Below are 21581 nucleotides of genomic sequence, written 5' to 3' on the forward strand. Positions count from 1 at the left end.
CTTTTAACAATTCACTTACATGAAGGAGGTTAATGCCAGCAGCCCACCCCGTTTTTTCCACACTGACCTAACACTAATTCGAGCTTACTACGACACACTGGCCCGCCAGACTGATCATCACTCAGCACTTATAACGAGGAATTTAACTGCTAGTGTTTCGAAGGATAGATGGCGTTGTCGGCGAAAAACGCGTTTTAGACGGGAATGACTTATCATACAGTGTTACTGTCCTGTATATGTATACCAAGTTTTATACCGATCATCGCGTTCTAACCGAAACATGTCCCTTGTTAGAAAAAATCATATGACAAGTTATATAAAATACAGTCAACGAATTTTAATTTTTGTAACCTCCAAATTGTTTAAAACCTAGAAGTATATCATAATAAATGAAAATAAAGTAATTTGTCATACTTTTCTTATAATTTGGAAAATAAAATAAAGAAATGGAAATAAATTCCTTCCCGGAAATTGATATGCAAGAGAACAACCTTGGAATATTCCCGCTTTTTATTTTCCTTTCCACCGTAAATATTCCCACTGCCTATCACTACTCTTGAATGAGTTGACATTGGTAAAAGTTAACATTTTACAAATAGAATAAACGAAAAAAATAACTAGTGCAATTTAATTTACGGTGCAAAACAAAAATGATATTAAAACAAAAGTACAAAGAAACACACCAACCACTATTCGTTCATTGTTATGCATATTATTATTATTATTATTATTATTATTATTATTAATAATAATAATAATAATAATAATAATAATAATAATAATAATAATAATAATAATAATATATAAAGTCAGCGGTAGCTCATGCCTTCAGCAAGTATACAACAGTGGCTTAAAACACATTATAAATTTCCAATGGTCTTTATTAGGTTGGGCTTTATATTTGTGAAGAAGAAGAAGAAGAACTAATTATTTCAATAAGCAATTACTCTGTATCATATTAAAGCCTGATCGTATATTTGATTGCAAGTACCGTCTATAATTGCCGGGAGAGTATCCATGAAATATCGAGTAGAGTGGCCGTTATGGCGAGTGCATCGTGCTTTGTGTGTCCTGTGATGACGAGAGTTGTGTGGGTTTTCTATACATATTTACTAAACTTTCACACTTTTTCTTTGCTTTACACGTTCATACATTCCCTCCTTTTTCTACACTTTTTCCCAGTCATTTTATACTCCTCAATTTTCTCTACCTCTTGTTCTGTTGAACTTGGCCTTCAGCCCCCTTTATCTGTTCGAAATTCTCTCCTTATTCTGATCTTTTCCTATTGTACCATACTTCTTTCCAAAAAATCACAGAAGAAACAATTAAAGAGAAAGCGCAGGAAAAGTGGTATGAAGTAGGTGTCAAGAAGAGCAGTTTGAAAGGAATATACACATATAAAAAGCGTTATGAGAAAATAAATTATATGAACAATGATTTACGAAGCATTTTTATTTTCAAAGCCAGGTCAGAGTGCCTTGAAACAGGGGTAAGATTGAAAAAATTAAAGAAATGAACGAAAAATGTCAATTATGTTTTAAAGAAGATGAAACATTAGAACACTTATTGGTAAAATGTGAAGAAAAATGGAAATGAATCGATTAAATGAAAAAGGGAGGAAATTTGGTTAAATTAACTTGGAGGCTAGGCTTTAATGTAAATGGAAGGGAACTAAGTGAGAAACAAATAGAAAAAAACAAAGAACTTCTTGAATTTTGGTGGAAAATAATGGAAAACTTTAAATGAAAAAAGAGCAGCACTTACTTTTTCTTTTTTTCAGGAACCAAACTTCCGAAGAGAAGGAAGGAAAATACCTTCAACCTGAACCTGAAATTTGACTTTTTCCCGATTGCGACACTTCTTTTTTCACGTATTTTCGCTTTATCATACTTACTACTTTCTATCTGTTTTATGACTTTGTACACACCTTGTTACTTTTTTATCATTTTTCAACTATTCTAATCTTTACATTTTACACGTTTAATTATGTTTCTAAATTGCCGATATTCTTGTTCAATACAGTGATAATGATACTATGCAAAACTTTTGTAATGCTTACTACAAACAAACAATCAATTGCCGAGAGATGAGTAGTGGTTGACGAAGAAGAATAAGAGGAAGAAGAAGAAGATTGGAAATATAAAGTTGCTCTTGTGAACGTACTTGTAAATCATTTCATTAACACTGGCAGCGTAAAATATAAGGGGAGTATAAGAATAGTGTTAAATTCTTATTATATTTCAATTGACAATGGCTGGTAAGGCGTCTGTTAAGTTGGAATTGATGTGCAAAGAAGAAATTGCTTATGACTTACCTAGTGATGATCCGCTCGAAGGGAGAGGGTGGACATACGAACTAATGAATGACAACAAAAAGTTAATATTATCTACCACGGAAGGAGAGGTATCAGTGGACAAGGATACAGCAATGTGCTCTTTGGATGTGAAACTAAACGTTGATAGGGTGAAACCAGAATTAGCACTAGAAGAAGATCCTGAATTTGAAAGTAAGGATATAGTATACGACAGACAGGAGCAGTTGCACAAGGAGCTGGACGCTCATACTTTTACGGATTATTCATTGAGTATCTACGAACTTAAAAAGGGGGTAACAAACCCACTTTCATTTACTTCGCGAGTGATACGAAAATGAAAAAGAACGTACCTGTTTGTTGTTCTTCTCCCTCTATTTACATCAGGCATTTAGTGATGTGCAAATGTTTGAGAGATGTATGCAGTAGTAGCAGGTGTAGCGTGATTGCTTTGGTGGTTTTTGTGGAAAGAACGGAAGCTGGGGTTTATTCCGTACGGAAGGTGGGGTTTATTCCGTACAGGTTTTCGTCATTGTGTAGAGGTTTTCGTGAACGGAATGCAACGCAAAGTTTGCTTTTTCATGTTTACTTTGTTTTTGGTAATTTACATCGAAGTGTAATGCTTAGAATTGTATAAATTGAGTAAAATTCCTCGTTGATCGTAATACATCTTGGAACTCTAGGTGTGTTTTTCGTGCATTCCTCGTTTTTGATCTGCTCACATTGATGGTAGGTACTTCCGGTTAAAGAAGAAATAAGAGAATGGAGGGAAAAAGGTATGTAATTTTTGTGTTTTAAAAATCGTTGTTTTGGTTGCATCATTATGAAAAATAAGTAGAAAATTAAAAAAATTAATTCAAGTGCGCTTTTTTGACGTGTTGTGTATGTAATAGGGATGCGGTTTTTGGGAATAAAAGAAAATTTCGGAGGTCATGTGGCCTCCTTTCTTTTGAAGAAAAAGTATTCCCTAGAAACGCGGTTTCATAACTTTCTCTTGGAAGTAGCTCGAATATATCCTCCTAGTATTTGATTGTGATTCGATATGATGCTTTCTGCTCCTTATGTCTTTTTACTTTCTTTCCTCACATTTGCCCTTGAGTTTATATGTGCATGTGTAGTGCCCTTGTACTTTATCTATGAGCGTGTGTGTGTGGGGGGGGGGGGATTTAACGCATATCGCATGTCTTGCGCTCCGTCTGCTCCTTATTGTCTTTTTATTTTTATTCCTCACATTTGCCCTTGTACTTTCTACGTGCATGTGTAGTGCCCTTGTACTTTATATGAGACTGTGTGTGTGTGGAGGGGGGGGGATTTAACGCATATCGCATGTCTTGTGCTGCAGGATACTTCTTACTCTTGCATTACGTAGGGAAATGGTATTTCATGTGGAAGTGGTAATAGAACTCAGAAGAAACGCAGATCAGGGTGTATTCACACTTTATATTGGAGTGTGAATACAAGATGATCTGGGTTTCCTATGTGTTCTGTTACCACTTGCACATGAAATAACATAATTTCCCTACGTAATGGAAGAGTAAGAAGTATCCTGGAGCACCGGAAACAAGGGCGGTCTCATGTATACTATTACCGAAAGTAATATAGAAACGCTAAAAAAAAATGTGGTTGAGGAGACTTGCGCGTCATATTCTAATGACTCCCAACAATTAACAATAAAAAGTTTAAATTCAGTTCGGCCAGAAAGGCAATGTTCAATTCTTCATTAACTAATTGGCTCAGATTGATAATACGGTTACATGGTTTCGGAAATTTTGTTGGTTAAAAGCAATACTTCACGAGAAATATTTAGGTATGATAGATATCATGAACGTAAGTTCTGCCGTGTCGTGACAAAACGCTGTAACTTTGACGGAGAAGTTTTGCGAAAATGAGCCGTAAAGTTTTCATTCGAAAATGTGATCTGTATCGTTGCGTGTAGAACCAGTGTAACTAGGCAATAATGGTCAACCAATCAGTTTTCACCAAATTTAATCACACAACATGCATTTACGTAACATTACATGTAACCACGTGTTTCCAAAGTCAAGATACACTGGTTTTACACGATACAGATTACATTTTCGAATGAAACTTTTAGGCTCATTTTCGCAAAACTTCTCAGCCAAAGTTACAGCGTTTTGTCACGACACGGCAGAGTTAGTAGCCCACAATTTGGAAATGGCATGGCACACATAGACAAGCTGTATAACAAATAAAAATAATAACAAGATTGATACGATTCGTGCAATTCTTATGTAGTTCATATCTTTATAAAATAATTATTTCTTTATTATTGGTTACACATTTCTCACTAATTGTTTCACATATTTAAAATATGGGTGCTCGACGATATTCTTTTATTTATATAGAGACTTATGTAAAATAACAAATAATGAAAATGGTAATTATCCTAAAATTTTACAAATGTAAACCTGTAATGTATTATATTCGAACATAAACTATGGACGTTTGTGCTTTTATTTTGATTTAGCTCAAATGGGTCTAGCTTGATTTTTCCGGCGGGCTTCGATAAACATAAGTAAAATACAAGATAAAGAATATTTTAACCAACAATGGATGTTCATTATTTTTAGAAGTCCATACAACAGTCCATTTCATAGCTGCACTCATTTTTTCAAGGAAGTCGACTTTTTACATTCCAAGAATCTTTTTTAGGGTATGGACCTGCATTTCTCAATATGGGATCACTTTAGGGGCTTGGTGTACGTACATAATATATGAATTATTGTAAAAACAACGCTAATCAGCATGTGCTAGATGGCCGGTAAAAATGAGATTGCTATGCAGATTAGGGCATTACGCAGAATGTGGGTAAACAAGGATAGCGCAAAATTCTGTATTTAGGATGACTTACATGTCTTTCGTGTTGAATGTGTTCTTGTACGTTCCTAAGTATTTTATAGGTAACATGCTGAAATGCTTTCTTTGCTTGTATATTTGTGTTCCAAAGTAACACAATACATTAGGGACGTAACTTCTTAATTATATGGATCCCTTCATTCCCAAACATTTTCATAGTTCCGTGTTATGATTTGCCACACTAAATTTTGATACTTCATTTCGTTTACAGTCGTTACTACCTACATTGACAAGGGATTACTTTGCACATCGGGCATTACTTCGCACAAAATATGAAGAAAGTTTCACAGTCCTCCGTCGGTAAAACCATGAACTGTATACACGAAGTTTCAACTACCCCCTACGATAGAACATGTAACTTTATTTTGGCTTTAATGTGGAGGTCAGAATCAGTTCTAATTACAGGGAGGGTTTGTTGTTGAAGTGGCGCGGAAAACAGTCACTGTAAGGACCGCCAAATTTTAAAAGAATTTCCATCAATGTTAAGTCAGCTTCCTTATATTATGCAACGTAAATAATAACCGTTTGAACATTTTAATACAAATAAATTAGCAAACGGCGGTTAAGCCCTACGGAGCGCCATTCTGTGCGTAATTATTTGACAACACAGGTTGTAAGTCATTCATTAAAAATACAGATTAATAAATTGGATCCTAAAACCAACGGTGCTGACAACCTCTTACAGTTGAAGCTTGCAGGGTCCCTGACGATTCGAATGAATCGCTTCTACCCTAAGACCTTACATACCACCCTAGTTGCATGCCTTCGGTATTCAAGTCATGTCAAATCAGGGTTAATTTCCGAACCCCAATTGGGCTGTCAACATTCAGGCCTTGAGGAGGCATTTTAAGAAAATAAATATAATGAAGAGGACGACAAGAAATACACCCTGGGAGGAGATTTAATGCTACAGCCTCATATTTCAATTCATCAATTTTTGAATCATTAGTATTACTTCAGGCTCGTTCGTACCTACAAAATTGGTAGGTTTACAAATGTAACCTTTTAAAGAGCGACAGCTAATACTTATGTGTGGCTTACTAGCAATTGCACTTATCTTTATCGAGAATAAAGTCACATCCGTGAGCATTTGTCACAATAGTGAAACACAAGATGACAGTAATATTAACTTGTTCATTAAACATTATTGTTGTTCAGGGCCTACTCGTACGTAGCAATCTTAATATGTTCTCATAACAAACCTTAATTTTACCATATACTGCCTAACTGACGTAGGCACTCCGTACTATCGATACGTCATAGTATCCGGTGCTTATCGTAGTAAAGGGTGAAATCGTAAACGGGCTTCCCTTTTTCTTTTCCTCGAGATCGGTTTATGATTCCCGGCACAAGAATACAAGAGTTATTTTCAAATATAAAAAATAACATTTAATTTACTTTCTCTAAATGCAAATCAAAACTCTAATTATTTTCTATAAATCCAAATCAAAACTAAATATTATACCAAAATCTAAAATCCGAACATCAATTTTATTACTATTATACTTTTCTCTAATTATGCCAAACATTAAAAATAAGAACAAAATTTTGAAATTTTAGTCAATTGTCGAATCTGCACATTAGCTGGGACCCAACCAGGCGTCGGACTGGTTCCATCACTTTAATTTTATAACGAAAGTATTGATGTGCTATATTTTATATATATTTTAACCTTCAACTTTTCTTAACTTATAATATCGCTTTCTCTGAAGTCAATTAACTTCAGTTATCATTAGTCACATTGAATGCACATTTACTTTTCATAGTAGACTGCATATGTATATCGAACAACGAACAAATCAAGGAGGAAATTTATCAAATTCAAGATTATTGTCAATTACTTTCAATATTATACTAAATTGTGTTAAACTTACAGTATTTTGACGGCGACTTGATCCTACATTACAACTTTCGCATATTTTCTCATTATACAATCACAACATCAGATGAAAAAGTTCACTATCTGAAGAGCACATTTTTTTAATTACCCAAAATTTTAACTTTATGATTAATTATAGTTATTACTAGTACTTCTCTAATTATGTTCGTAATTATCTCTAATTGCGTAACATGTCTCTAAATGCTTGATTGTATGGGGACTGTTAATGTTAATATAAACATAAAGAAGAATGATTAAAAACTCAAGCAAAATTTAATAATAAAATTTTATTATGAAGTATGGTTCCCAAAACTGGAAAGACCTGAAAGAAAAATACAAAACTTAAACATCCTAATAAGAATTCGATACTGAAAGTCCGCATCCAAAACGGGATAGACATACTTTTCAAAAGTGGTGCGGTATTATTACAATTTCAAAGTCGGAAATCGCGTTCTAAATCAATTACCTGTTTAAAATCTACAATCCTCTCCTTCCTCTCCTTTCCACATTCATCTTTCATCTCCAAATACTGTAAGGAAACCATAAAACATGACATCTAAGTAAACGTACCTGATTGTAGAGCGATATTGATGGTTTGTTGCACTGGTGCGTCAGTAGCGGTGGGCACACACTTTGATTCTGATAAGTAACCTTCGAAATTCGGGGAAATAATGAAATAAATAAACAATAATCCTTTTTTCATAATCTAAAAGCCTAAAAGTTCAAATTCGGTATTTCTGATTTCTAATCTCTTCCGGGGTTTAACCCGAGGTGGGGTGAAGTTCACGCTTTTTTGTGCTAAGATTTTAATTTTCCATCTGTGCCGGTTACGCTTGTAAGCTGTAATTTAGCACGGTTACATGTACTTTTCCAGTTAGTTTGTTTAATTTCGGAACTTTTCTCCTTTTTACAGCGTATTTACTAAACTTCCACGTAATGACACGCCTTCCTTTGCGACGTTTAGATTTACGCTGCATTGCGATACCTGCCATAAATTTCCTTTTAGGTTTGCGCTTACTATTACTATATTTTGCCATGTAGTTTACTATACAATGTTCGTACGTGTCTTCGCTTAAGCTTTTTAGTGCTCTTCGGAGTCGATGTATACTTCTTCCGCATGTTTGACTCGAAATAACCTCGCCTACAGCTCGACTTTAATTTGCATGTAGTTCGTCTTTGATCGAGTTTAGTGCGTTCCGAATTACGCTTACCAAGGCACTTTCCTTTCATTCTCAACTTATTTCCTTCTGCACAGCTAATGCGTGGTTGTGCGTTCTGAGGATACGCTGTACGTGGAGGTCGACGCACATTGTTTTCATCATCAGCAATCAACATGTCTACATTTTGCGTAGCAATACACTTAAACTTTCTCTTTCTACAATTTCGCAATAGTGAAGTACTAGCTTGAAAATTCAAACATTTCGGCAAGTGAAAATTAATAAATGTTGCATCTGATGTACTGATATGATCACGTCTGCTCATTTTAATTCTACTGATTATGCTCCTCGAAATCGAGTTTACGTTAATAATGTATTACGAAAACTCAACTGGGTATCATTTGCCATCTTATTTTTCTTCCTAACTTTGGTGTTACATTTCGGTTCTTTAACGGAAATATACTTTCGACTGCGTGTGCTTTATTTGAAGTGTTACACTTGTTTACGGTAAACATTTCCGACCGATATATTATGTACGAGACCTTCACTACGTAAAACAGAATTCGCTTGGCGGGTCTATTGTGAATTTTAAGTCGTTTCCTTCTACAATACTCAAAGCTGATAAAGTCGGAATGGATTTGCAGAACTAAAATGCAACTTACGTTAGCCATACACTCTTATAAAGACAAATTTGAATTTGTTAATTCGCGCAAAACCATTTGCCTGTGACACAAAACTGACAACACTGTAACTTCGTTATCACACAAAATCATCAATTGAACTCTCAAGCCTTCCCTGGCTTTTTCGAGAGGGCGGATACGCGCAACCTGAACGCTACCGCTTATCATGTGTAAACATCGGTATCCCTTGCCGGCAAAACAATTACATTAGAAACAATTATTTACAGGTACGCGTAACGATTCTTCTTTTTTCGTATCCCTACACTGCACATTTCCTTTTCCTGACTGTAATCGACTTTCTGGTTTATTTGGCACATATCTTTCACAACTTGGGCTGGCTCGAATTCAAGACGGTTTCTTTTCCGCCTTGCACTCTTTTATTTTGTTGGTTTGCCTACACTCAAACTGTGCCGTTCGCATGTATTCATAGAACACAGTGAGACCTTTCTTTCATTCTGCTACTCTATTTTTAAACTCAGCAGTTACTGAATCAACATGATTGGCCGCGTTAACTAATTCAGAGAGTACTTCAGTTAAAGAGTTGTTGGCTACTTTGATATTATTACGTAAGCTGTCTGCTTTGGCATTCAATTCGCTCTTTCCGACGCTCCCAAATCGTTTCTGTTACAGGCTGTTGAATTTCACCTACTGATTCATGTATTCTTTGTCCATCCAATATTCATTACCATTTTTGAGCAATGGTTTATAATTGTTTCTCTAATTCCTCTGTCAACATTGCTTGAAATTGTTCTAAAACACTAGCCTCTATATTGATTTGAGTTACGAGCAACTAATTCAAAGTACAAAAATATAAATATCTGAGTTTAATACGAAAATAAGAAACATGCACTTAAAACATGAAACACTAAGAATTTTGATATTACTACCATTAACAACCAATCCTTGTTTTTGCAACTCAAGTTTCACTTTGCGAAGTGCTTCAATATAAAATTAACACAGATATAAACTAGTACCATATATAAAATATTTTCTATAACTATTCTATCAAGCCTTTGATTCCATTTTGTACTAATACACAATAACACACTCAGCAAGGCCATGTGATAATATTTGAAAAACAGTATCACGTAACAGTTTCTACACAATGACTGTGTCTTCAGCAGACTTCCACTCCTACTGGTTGCTGGGAGTTGGTCATCACCTACTCACTATTTTGATACTGTCCGGAGATCAATTTTAATTAGGTTCTGCCCCTTGTTTAAAAAGTAACACTGGTCTGGCTTTCACTTTCACTTTTTAGCTGCACACGTGTCCAATTAAAGGTTTAATTTTTTCCGCTGGATGCGTCCTGTCCTCTAATTATCCTTATTTTCCTTGTTATTTTGTTTCTCTTTCTTTCTTCTTCCTTTTTATTCCTTCTTCTTTAAGCAGAATCTTCTCTCACTCACGATAGTTTTGGTCTCGCCTCGATTCTCATCTCCAAAGCATGACTATAGTGTGAGTTAACCTTGTCCCGTCTCGAATTAAAATGTCTCAATCCGATTTTGTTTGGTTTGTTTTAGAATCGAGATGAGAAATTCGCCTTTTCATGGGCAACATTACACAAAACCGAAATATTTTTTTTTTTTGCCTAATATCACGTTTCTGCTTGTGATATTTCACGTTTCTGCTAATTTTTAAATATTTCTCGAGATAATTGTTGTTATTATTAGTATTACTCCTGAAAATTTGATAGTTGAAGTGCTGAAACAAACGAGTATTCACATATTTGAATGTAATGAAGCGTGTGTTATCGCCGATCTATTTCCATCAAAATTCCTAAAGTAAAAAAAAAAATGCTTGACGTGTATTTTTTCGAAGAACCTCGAGATTACTGGTCAAGCCCCTAGACCAGTGAACCACAATCACAACGCTGTAAATGATTCGTCTTTAGTCTTGTTACTCTAAGTTTCTCTGCCTCAGCTTGGAAAGTTGTATGTAATTTTTTAATTGGATTCAAAATGCCTTTCGTGTTCCTCTTATGATGATATAAGTGAATTATCTTCGGTACAGTTTCTAATAATACGTTGAGTTGTTCTTAAACCTTTGGATCGCAAGTTGGTTTTTTCTTCTCATACAGTGCATTTGTGTCAAGACAGCCGACAATACCTGGTCATAGACTTATGTCCGCCACGATATAAATGATAGTTTAATTTGATATAGTGAAACAAAATACAGCAACTTATTTTGAGACAATAGTGATATGGTACTCCATTTCATATTTCTACAATATTTAATGTAATAAAACATGTAATATAGCGTAACTTTATTATGTAATATAGCGAATGATTACATGTTTTCTTGCTACTTAATCATTATATCCATTTACATTTCATTGTTTGTTGAATTTTACAGGCGCGAAAACATCTTTGCTTTCCACGGAGAAGGGAATAGTTTTACTACATTAAATAAAGCAATTTCTCATTCTTATGAGGAATCTGATACTTCGACGCAGTTTGGCAAAGGATATCACCGATCACGTTTGACAAAAAATATGGTGACACAGGAAAGTGAAAAGCGTCATACGTATCAAAATAGTGATAAACGCTCTAATCAATGCTCAACAATGTCAAGTTGTGAGTTTATGCATTCAGGTGAAAAATCTCACATTTGTGAAGTATGTGGAAAGGAATTTAGAGGATGTTCAAGTTTGGCTACGCACATTGTAATTCATACAGGAGGAAAAAGTTTACACATGCGAACAGTGTGGTAAGGCATTTACTTATCGTTCGAATTTAGTTAAACACCTGTTATGCCACACAGGAGAAAAACCTCACATGTTCCACGAGTGTGGTAAGGCATTTACTCAACGTTCGACTTTGGCTAATCACATGTTAATCCACACAGGAGAAAAACCTCACATGTGCCACGAGTGTGGTATTGCATTTAACCATCGTTCACATTTGGCTACACACATGTTAATCCACAAAGGAGAAAAAACCTCACACGTGCCAAGAGTGTGGTAAGGCATTTACTCATCGTTCGACTTTGGCTAATCACATGTTAATCCACGCAGGAGAAAAACCTCACATGTGCCACGAGTGTGGTAAGACATTTACTCGACGTTCACATTTGGCTACACACATGTTAATCCACAAAGGAGAAAAACCTCACACGTGCCAAGAGTGTGGTAAGGCATTTACTCAACGTTCACATTTGACTACACACATGTTAATCCACAAAGGAGAAAAACCTCACACGTGCCAAGAGTGTGGTAAAAGATTTACTCACCGTTCGATTTTGGCTAATCACATGTTAATCCACACAGGAGAAAAACCTCACATGTGCCACGAGTGTGGTAAGACATTTACTCAACGTTCACATTTTGCTACACACATGTTAATTCACACAGGGGAAAAAGAGTAAACATGCCAAGAGTGTGGTAAGGCATTTAATCGAGGTTCCAGTTTGGCTGTACACATGTTACTCCTCAGAGAAACAAAATATCACGCATGCTACGAGTGTGATGGCGAATTTAAATATCGTTTAAGTTTGGTTATATACATGTTAATCCATAGAGGAAAAAGAGGTCACTTATGCTAAGAGTGTGGTTAGAAGTTTAATCGAAGTTCAACTCTGGCTACATATGTTAATATGCATTAGTATGATCTGAGTGTGGTATGTCACTTGATAAACGTTGAAGTTTGGCAAGAGACATGTTAATCCACACAGGAGTAAAACATCACACATGTCAAGAGTGTGGTAAGACATATAATCTACGTTCGTAATTGGCTACACACATATGAATCCAAGGAGTAGCAAAATCTCACCTTGGAAAAATCCTGGAATAGAATTTATTCAAAGCTCACACGTGCTGAGCCACACAGGATCAAAACCTCACACGTGAGAAGTGTGGAAGACGATATAGTCAACGCTAAAACTTTGATATGCAGTTGAACACAAGTCAGTCACCAAAGAGATGCAAAGAGCTTAGCAAGGCATTTACTCAAGGTTCACATATTGCAAAGTAAACGATAATCCACAAAGGACAAAAATATCACACGTGCGGAGAGTTTATATGAGATGTCGCATTCTGTTGGAGGAATAGAGATAATATAATCTACGCTGTTATTTTTACGCGTGCTATGAAAAATGTACTATCCCAAATTGAGTGCTTGAGTAGAATAGTCGACAAGGGATTTCATTTGTGACTGACGTTATCCCATTTTTATTGTAGATCCATATCTAGGCTCAAGTTATAGTCACCAAAATGAGAAGCTATGTCACCTTCTGACAACATCTGGAAATGTTCGTGGCATCTTTCAACTAAACTTTGAGCACTGTTCCTATATGGACTGCAGAAACACCCGACGAAGACTGTTTTTGGACAGACTTACCTCTGCTCAAATAGTTTCACACTCACGTACGAGATCATTCTGTGCTCTGCTGCCCCGTTAATTTTAATACTACAAAAATCCGCCTTTATGGTCGCCGTCTTATTTCTATGTAGAGAATTGGTTGAGAAACGACATTCCACTGTTCCTTATCGATATTTTCAGACATGTTTCGCTCACCACTAAACAGCCATATTTACGGCACAGTCTGTAAAATTGTTTGTAACACTTTGTTCGTTTTTGTAGTATAGTTTAAAAGTGGTTTTCTGTTCACTGCACTTTTGAGCAGCATTCCACTGTACATCACCACATTAAACGCAGAATATAAAACATTTGATTTGGCACACTTCTCTAGCGTGGGATCACGTTGCCCAAGTCACTCTCACTCTTTTCTTGCCATCTGAGTTGAACATTGTAAATTATTTTAATTGAGTGTTCTCAACCAATAAATGATAACGATATTTCACTGCATCTCCAACTGTCAAACGGAGACTCTAGCCGTTGCCTTACTAGTGGGTTCAAATAAAAATGATAAAGCATAGAGATAGCACAAATATTTTTCCCGAAGTAGTAGCTCGAACTTTAACTTTTCTGCGGTTTGATGCCGACATTTTGTATTTTATGCATAGGCGATCCTAAGTACATACAAAGATTTGTTACTGTCAAACTTAACATAATGATTTACAGTGTGGATAGCTTCATTGTTCAAAATCTATAAAAAAACTGTTGACCTTCTAACCACAAGTTTTCCACATACCTTTCATTGTCCGATTATCTAGTCCCACTCTGGAGCTATACCAATGCATAACTTGTCAATATTACAGTAATATATCGAAAAAGTAAATCTCACCTATATCAACAAACGCTTCCAAACTCAGCACCCTTTATACATGCAATATATACTACCTCACTTTAGACCCCACACCAAATCGCTATCACCATACTCCTTGTCCCTAATGTTTACGCTCTGCCAGTACACTTTACCCTCGTGAGATTCATTATTCTAACCCTTATAGTGGTAAGGTGAAAAAAATTTATGAATGGTAGCATTATGCCTCCTGGACCAAGGAACATTTTTTGTCTGATAAGATGTGAACTAGGATTTAAATTTGTATTATATTTACAATATTAAGTACAAACACCAGACAGTGGATACGCTTTAAGCGAAACTATACACTTTTATTAAGGCAATGCCTTTCTTGTTAAAATTAAGTTCGAAAATTATGTGACTATTTTATTGCTTACATACCGGTACTGAAAATAAAATATTTATTAACTAGAAAGAAGTAAACCAGGATTTCTCCTAATAGCGGTATATTCACGTTTCAATTCTACAGCAGTCTCCACACATCATTTTTGCGTAACTTAGGCAAATTCACATACAACACTTTTGGCATAATATCTGGCCTTACTGTGTTTATACATGTAACATCGTCCTGGCTTTCCTATATGATTAGGTACAGAAGCATACTTTAGAGTCAATCCGAAAAAGCTTGCTGTGTTCGCTAAATGTGTAATATTACTATTAGTCGGTTCTACATTTTAGAAGTGATAAAATCACGTTATTTGCCATCGTGTAGTATTTCTTCCTTCGTCATATTCAGTAGGTATCTGGTCTACTATGTAAACCCCACCTTTAGTATCGTTGTAAAATGTGACGATCTCTGGCTTCCTTTTATCTCTGGAACTCTCATCTAATTTGACGTCATTGGGCATACTTAAGATCAGCACTAAACACAGATTTTTCTTAGATGCATACGGACCAATGGCCCACACAGCAAGGATTATTTCCTCAATCAAAAGAAAATATTTTCCTTGGTTTCCAAAGGGTTTTCATTCTCTGGAGATTTCCATGCTGGTTTCCCCAATGTATTCCGAATATTTCCCGAAAATAATTTTCCAAAAATGTTTGTAAAACATTTCAGAAATTACCGAGAGTACATTTTGAGAATGCTAGCCGGAAAGTGAATTCAGGAAAATATTCACGAAATATATTAGAAATGTTGTTTTGGAAGTAATGTAATATGTTTTCACTGTTGAGAAGGGAAATGTTTTCGAAATGATAATAAAAATGTTTTCCATATATGATATGGAAAACAATGAAACGAAATATATTCCATATATTTAAAAACTGTTTTTTAATACGTTATTTGCAATATTTTCTATTTTTACGAGAAAACATATTGAATCTATATTTTTAAAAAGGTTTAGAATATTTTAAAAATAAATTCTTTCGTGGTATAAGAAATATTTTTCAGAAAAGTTTTAAAAAGGTTTACCTAATTTTTACAAAAGTATTTTGGTAATCTTCTCTTATAGCTTAAATAAAATATTTTCGTACAATATTTCAGTATTATTTCCAGAATATTTTATCGAATTTTGAATATAAAACTTCAAAACAGGGAAAATTAAACACATTAAAAATGAATAGATAATGTTTTCCGTTATGTTTTGGAAAATATTTTGTGTTTTTAGTTACCAATATTTTCTGATATGTTATAGAAACATTTTTACATTGTTTTCAGAATATACTCTTCCGTTACTGGAGAAAATATATTCCTCGTTATATCTGAGAAATATCCCAAATATTTAACGGAAATATTTTTTAAAGAAATGTTTAGAAAACATTTTATGAAGTAAAGGAAGTATATTTTTTAGAAAGTTAGAAGCAAAATAATGTATAAATTAATTATTTGCTGAGCAAAACTGTATATACGATTGTACAGTTATATTGTATCACATAGTGTCTGATGAAGCCAAAGAGTTAGTTGTGAGGAACATAAAATAAATAAAACGTAAGTACCAGAAAATAGAGGCAAGTCAGACATCTTCATTTGTAACACATTTGTTTAGAACTATAGTTAGATGTCACGAGCAAGCCCTCTAAACATGTTCCATCCTTTAATTTTATCCGTGTAAGAATTCCTGATTTCAGGAGAAAATTTCCATTAACAATGGCATATAAGAAGTTCTACACTCTTATACTTTGTTTATGTATGTGAGATCACATGAGAAACCAAGATACAATGGTAATAGGTTTTCTTAAAGAAAATTTCTTCCAGGGGCAAAATCTAAGTGTGAAGGTGCTGAACTGGGACTTTAATTGCGTCCCTTGTGCAAAAATAAAAAGTAATCGCAATTGTTATTTATTTTAGTTCTTGGGGGAGGGGAGATGGAAGCGAACCCTCGGAAGGATCTCTGAAAAAATGAAAGACTGGATTCTAACCGCCACTTTTTGGTATATTACACAAAGTAAAGTTGTAGTTACATTGTTCCAATTCACAAGAAAGGCGACAAAACTGACTGTAATAATTATCGAGGCATTTCTCTTCTGTCAACATCCTATAAAATCCTTTCAAATATTCTATTACCAAGATTGACCCCATACGCAGATGAAATTATTGGAGATTATCAGTGCGGATTTAGACGAAATCGATCAACTATCGACCAAATATTTACCATTCGCCAAATACTCGAAAGAAAGTGGGAATACAATACCCCGGTACTTCAACTATTTATTGATTTTAGAAAGGCGTACGACTCAGTGAGGAGAGAAACATTATACAACGTTCTTACAGAACTTGGAATACCGAGAAAGCTAATTCGATTAATTAAGATATATTTAAGTGAATCCCAAAGTAAAGTCCGGGTAGGAAAATTTTTGTCCACGAGCTTTCACGTCGAAAATGGCCTGAAACAAGGAGATGCGTTGTCGCCATTATTATTTAACGTTGTGCTGGAATACGCCATAAGGAAAATCAAAGATAGCAACCAGGGCCTAGAGTTGAACGGTATTCACCAGGTTATGGCATATGCTAATGATGTAAATTTAATAGGGGATGATAGGAGAACAGTAAAAATAAATGCAGAGATCTTATTAAATGCTTGCAGGGACATGGGTTTAGAAGTAAATGCAGAGAAAACTAAATGCATGGAAGTGCGTCGGGACCGTAATACGGCAAATTGTGGAGGCGTTAACATATTAAATAATACTTTTGATAAAGTGGATATTTTCAAATATTTAGGATCAATATTAACAGACGAAAATCATATTCACGAAGAAATTAAATGTCGACTAAAAGCAGAGAATTCGTGTTAATGTTCGGTTCAAAATCTCTTGTCGTCGCGAATTCTGTCGAGGAATTTGAAGCTTAAAATATATAAAACGATAATCTTGCCTTTGTTCTGTATAGTTGTGAAACATGGTCGCTTACCTTGAGGGAAGAACATAGACTAAAAGTATTTGAGAACAAGATCCTGAGACGAATATTTGGACCCAAGAGGAACGGGAATGGGGAATGGCGGAAACTTCATAACGAGGAACTACATAATTTATACGATTTACCCAACATTATTTGGGTCGTCAAGTCTAGAAGGCTTAGGTGGGCAGGTCGTGTGGCTAGAATGGAAGAAAGTTGAAACGTTTTCAAAGTCTTGACTTGAGGACCACTCGGAAAACGAGCATTAGGAGTACCAAGCCGCAGATGGGAGGACAATATTAAGATGGATCTCGCAGAGATAGGAATACAAAGTAGAAACTGGATCCAACTGACTAACGATAGAAGTCAGTGTAGAGCTTTTGTGAACGCGCCGTTGAACCTACGGGTTCCATAGGCTATAGAGTTAGTTAGTTTTTTAAGGTTGTAGTTATATGTAAATAATATTTGGTTTTCGTCAGGGCTTTCATTCTGCAGGAGAGGGGGATAATAATACCTGGAGAATATTTTCTGCTATCAAGGTATTGCAGGTGATTGCATTTCTTCCATTGTAACTTGGTAAAGCTAGTTTCATTATATGTAAGGATTAACATAGCCTGAAAAGCTTAAATTTCCATGACTAGTTTTCTCTGTACCCATGCTACTCATTTTTCGGTCTGCGGTACACTGTGTTCCGAAATTTTCGACGAATCAGAAGATAAGTGTACCAAAGATATATATAATGTATGTGTGCTTATTTGAGACATGGATCTACAGTTTAATGTGGGATAACAACTAAATGAGCTCCCAGCGGAAATCGAACCATGGTCTCTCGCGCTCAAGGCGTATGTGCTAACCATACAGACGCGAGGAAATTCATATAAGCACACACACACACACACATATATATATATATATATATATATATATATATATATTGTTGAGTTAATATTGAGTTTAACGTTCCTTTTAGGAGCGGGGCATGGACCTACTGATCAGTGTTCTAGGAATGCGCACGAAACGAGTCGAGACAGGAATTTCCTGACAAAATTCGAGTCGAGAAACGGCTCTTCCAATAGAAAAATATGTTTTTCGAGTCGAGACATCACTTTTACAGAATATTTTCGAGACGAGACAGCCATAAATCTTGTCTCGTGCGCATCCCTACAGTGTTCGTTGTTTGAGTGAAATTTTCCTAATCTAGGGAAATTTCATAGGTAAATTTAACAAAAGGGGAAATTTTCGATAAAACGTGAAAAATCCAGGGAAATTCTCAAATATCAATGTTTAAATTTTTCTTTGTTCTTCAGAAGTAGACCAATACAATAGATATAGATTTTGTGTGCTGAAAGTAGCATAATTTGTAACCATTGTTGGCTGAATGGGGTAGTCACGGTTTCACAGTGGTAGAGCGCCTATCTCTGGTTCGTGGGGTCCCTTTTTACATCCTCAGCCAAGTAAGCTTGTTGTAAAAAAAAACGTATCCGTGGGTTGTCTCGGGGTACCCTCGTTTTGTTCTACTTTCTCATTCCACCAATTCTTCTACTAACGTTCACTTGCTTTAATCCTCGTCTCTCTCAGCCTCAAGGCATAATCGTGGGACGTTAAACCGAAAGATTTCATTTCATTTTGTTGGCTTGGTGTATTTCGGTGTATATTTTTTTTTTTAACTGCGTGAAAAATACACGAAAAAATAGAAGCAAAAAGCAAATGAATAAAACAAATGCGGTAAGTAGTTCCTTTAATATAGCTAAATTAATCTTACTACATAACTTCTGTCATAGGTATTGGACACTCAAAAACCAGGGAAAATTCATAAGAAAAGGAAAATTTTTGTCACACGAGGGAAATTTTCTTAAAGAAACCTACTGATTAACGTGGAATCCTAACTAAATGGGCTCCCGCTAGGAATCGAACTCGGCCTTAGTAGCACACTTACGTCATAACAACGTCAAATGTTGGTCATGAAATTACATCAGGCAAAGAAATATAACGTCATTTGTTATGCTAAATAATGATAACAAAAATGACGACGTTAAGATACATGTGGATGTTTTTTACACTTAATTCTATTACATGTAGTTTGCAGCACCAGGGAGTAAGTATTTCAACTTCAGTCAGTGATACCAGTTGACGGGAAATTTCCCGTAAAACGTAAAATTCTGAGCACTGACGGGAATGCGGATATTTTTTTAAATAGGCTGAAAACGGGAAATTCTTGCATTTTCAACTTTTCTAGGCGTACAACAACCTAGCCTGCAACATTGAGCTTTCTTGATAAAAGCAGGGATAAAAGTGCGGGAATGCGGGTTGACGCCGTCCCCCCACCTCGAAAATATATATACGGCGTCCCCTCAATTCCTAAAAAAAATACAATGGGCAAAGATAGGCAGGGGGAACGGCGTGACGTCATGCCCCCACACAGCAATGAAATATTTTCAAAACGTTTCTAAAACGTGCCATCATTTTCCTTCAGAAATGTATCCTACTTCACATAAGGAAATATATTCCATATGTTGTTGAAAACATTTTCCAAATAATACTGTAAACATTCTCTGAATATACTCAAAAACGTTTTAGAAATATTTTATACGCCGTTAGAGAAGTTTTCCAAAAAATATTTCCTGTACGATTTCCAAACATTACTGAAAATGTATTTGAAACGTTTTATACAATGTTAACGGAATGGTTTTTAAAATGTTTCTCATGGAATATTTTTAAATTATTTACCAGTAACACAGACAATATTTTCCTACATATGCCAAAATATATTTAGTGAATATTTTTTGTACATCTCAGAAAATATTTAGAGAATAGTTTCTATGCATGACAAAATATTTAGGGAATATTTTCTGTACATGACAAAATATTTGGGGAATATTTTCTGTACATGATAAAACCCGAAGCCCATAGGCCAACTCGGTTACTATTGCAGATACGGAAACAAGGTAAGATATAGAAGGAAATTTTTATAATGCAGCAAGTTTTTTATTTATATTAATATACCGCCCAATAGTAACGAGAAGTACAACGCTGCCACTGTTGGATAACACTGAATGAAAGAAAGTGTGGTTTGAAATTATTTGGACCAAAGGGAACGGAAAGACACAATGAAAAATATAGTGCAAGACCCAATTTCGCTTCCTTCGTATCTGCCCCCCCCCCCAACACCGTGGTTGCTACGCCACTGGCGTAGATATTGCATTTGCATGTTTATCCTTCACTGTGTCTCCTTTCAATTCTTCTCGGTGTAGCTAATTTTAAACCACACATTCTTTTATTCGTGTAGCCCAACATGATGTATGGTAATGCATTTTCTTTATTGAGCGGTACACTAGTACAAAAACAAAAATGTTGCTGGAATTTAAAAATGTCCTTACATATCTTACCTTGTTTTCATATCTGCAATAGTAACCGAGTTGGCCTATGGGCTCCGGCCTTTTGCGTCACTCTCTCTATATATAATGGCTTCTTGCTGGGAACAAATAACGGGTCGAAAACAAGGCGGCCAAACTGTGACATAGCAACTGGAAGAAAACATAATATTCTTCTATCCAATTTTACCTGCTTAGACGCCTTTGACTCACTCTGTCTTCATGACGAGAAACCATTGCGGCCCACAGACTCAGACAAAAAAAATAAAAAATTAATAATAATAATCAGTGCAAATTGTAACTACATAATGTTAGCTTGTTCTCATAATTTTAAGCATTATTTTTACTCAAAATCTTATTTACACAAATGGTTTCTGGGTGTTCCACTGGTGCTACTGGTATGTGGCCACGCCGTGCATATATGTTAGGGTGTCTTATGTGACTTACGAGATTCAAACTGGATATCAGTGTGTTCACAATCGTCGCCTGCCAGTTTTGAAAGCGGCTGTGTTGGATCCATTTAAAAAAAAAACGAAAAGGATTGACGTTTAGACATCCAATTCAAGAAACAATTGTTGGAAATCCTTTTTCTATCTTAAAAATAATAAATCCAATATAGCAGCTTTGAAAACTGGCACGCGATGATTGTGAAGACTAATTTGCAGTCTGAACCTCGCAATATGACATAAGACACCCCAACATACATACACGGCGTGGCCACATACGAGTAGTAGCAGTGGAACACCCAGAAACATTCTGTGCATAAATAAGAT

At 35.4% G+C, this 21581-nt stretch overlaps 1 protein-coding gene across 2 annotated transcripts; it reads left to right on the forward strand.

The window, feature by feature from the left end:
- The first annotated feature begins 1837 nt into the window (after positions 1–1837).
- LOC145676079 (uncharacterized) lies at positions 1838–13089 on the forward strand. 2 transcript variants are annotated; one of them, XR_014129275.1, is made up of 2 exons: positions 1838–3087; positions 11260–13089. XR_014129275.1 is itself a non-coding variant. In XM_081746953.1 (2 exons), exons 1-2 carry the CDS (start codon positions 3074–3076, stop codon positions 11615–11617), a joined length of 372 nt encoding a protein of 123 aa, XP_081603079.1. In that variant the 5' UTR covers positions 1891–3073; the 3' UTR covers positions 11618–13089. The 2 variants fall into 2 exon arrangements, 1 of the variants encoding a protein (XP_081603079.1); XM_081746953.1 differs by having other exon boundaries at positions 1891–3087.
- Positions 13090–21581: the final 8492 nt, after the last annotated feature.

Source organism: Thermobia domestica, chromosome 18, assembly GCF_964235325.1.
Source record: "Thermobia domestica chromosome 18, izTheDome1.hap1.1, whole genome shotgun sequence".
NCBI lineage: Eukaryota > Metazoa > Arthropoda > Insecta > Zygentoma > Lepismatidae > Thermobia > Thermobia domestica.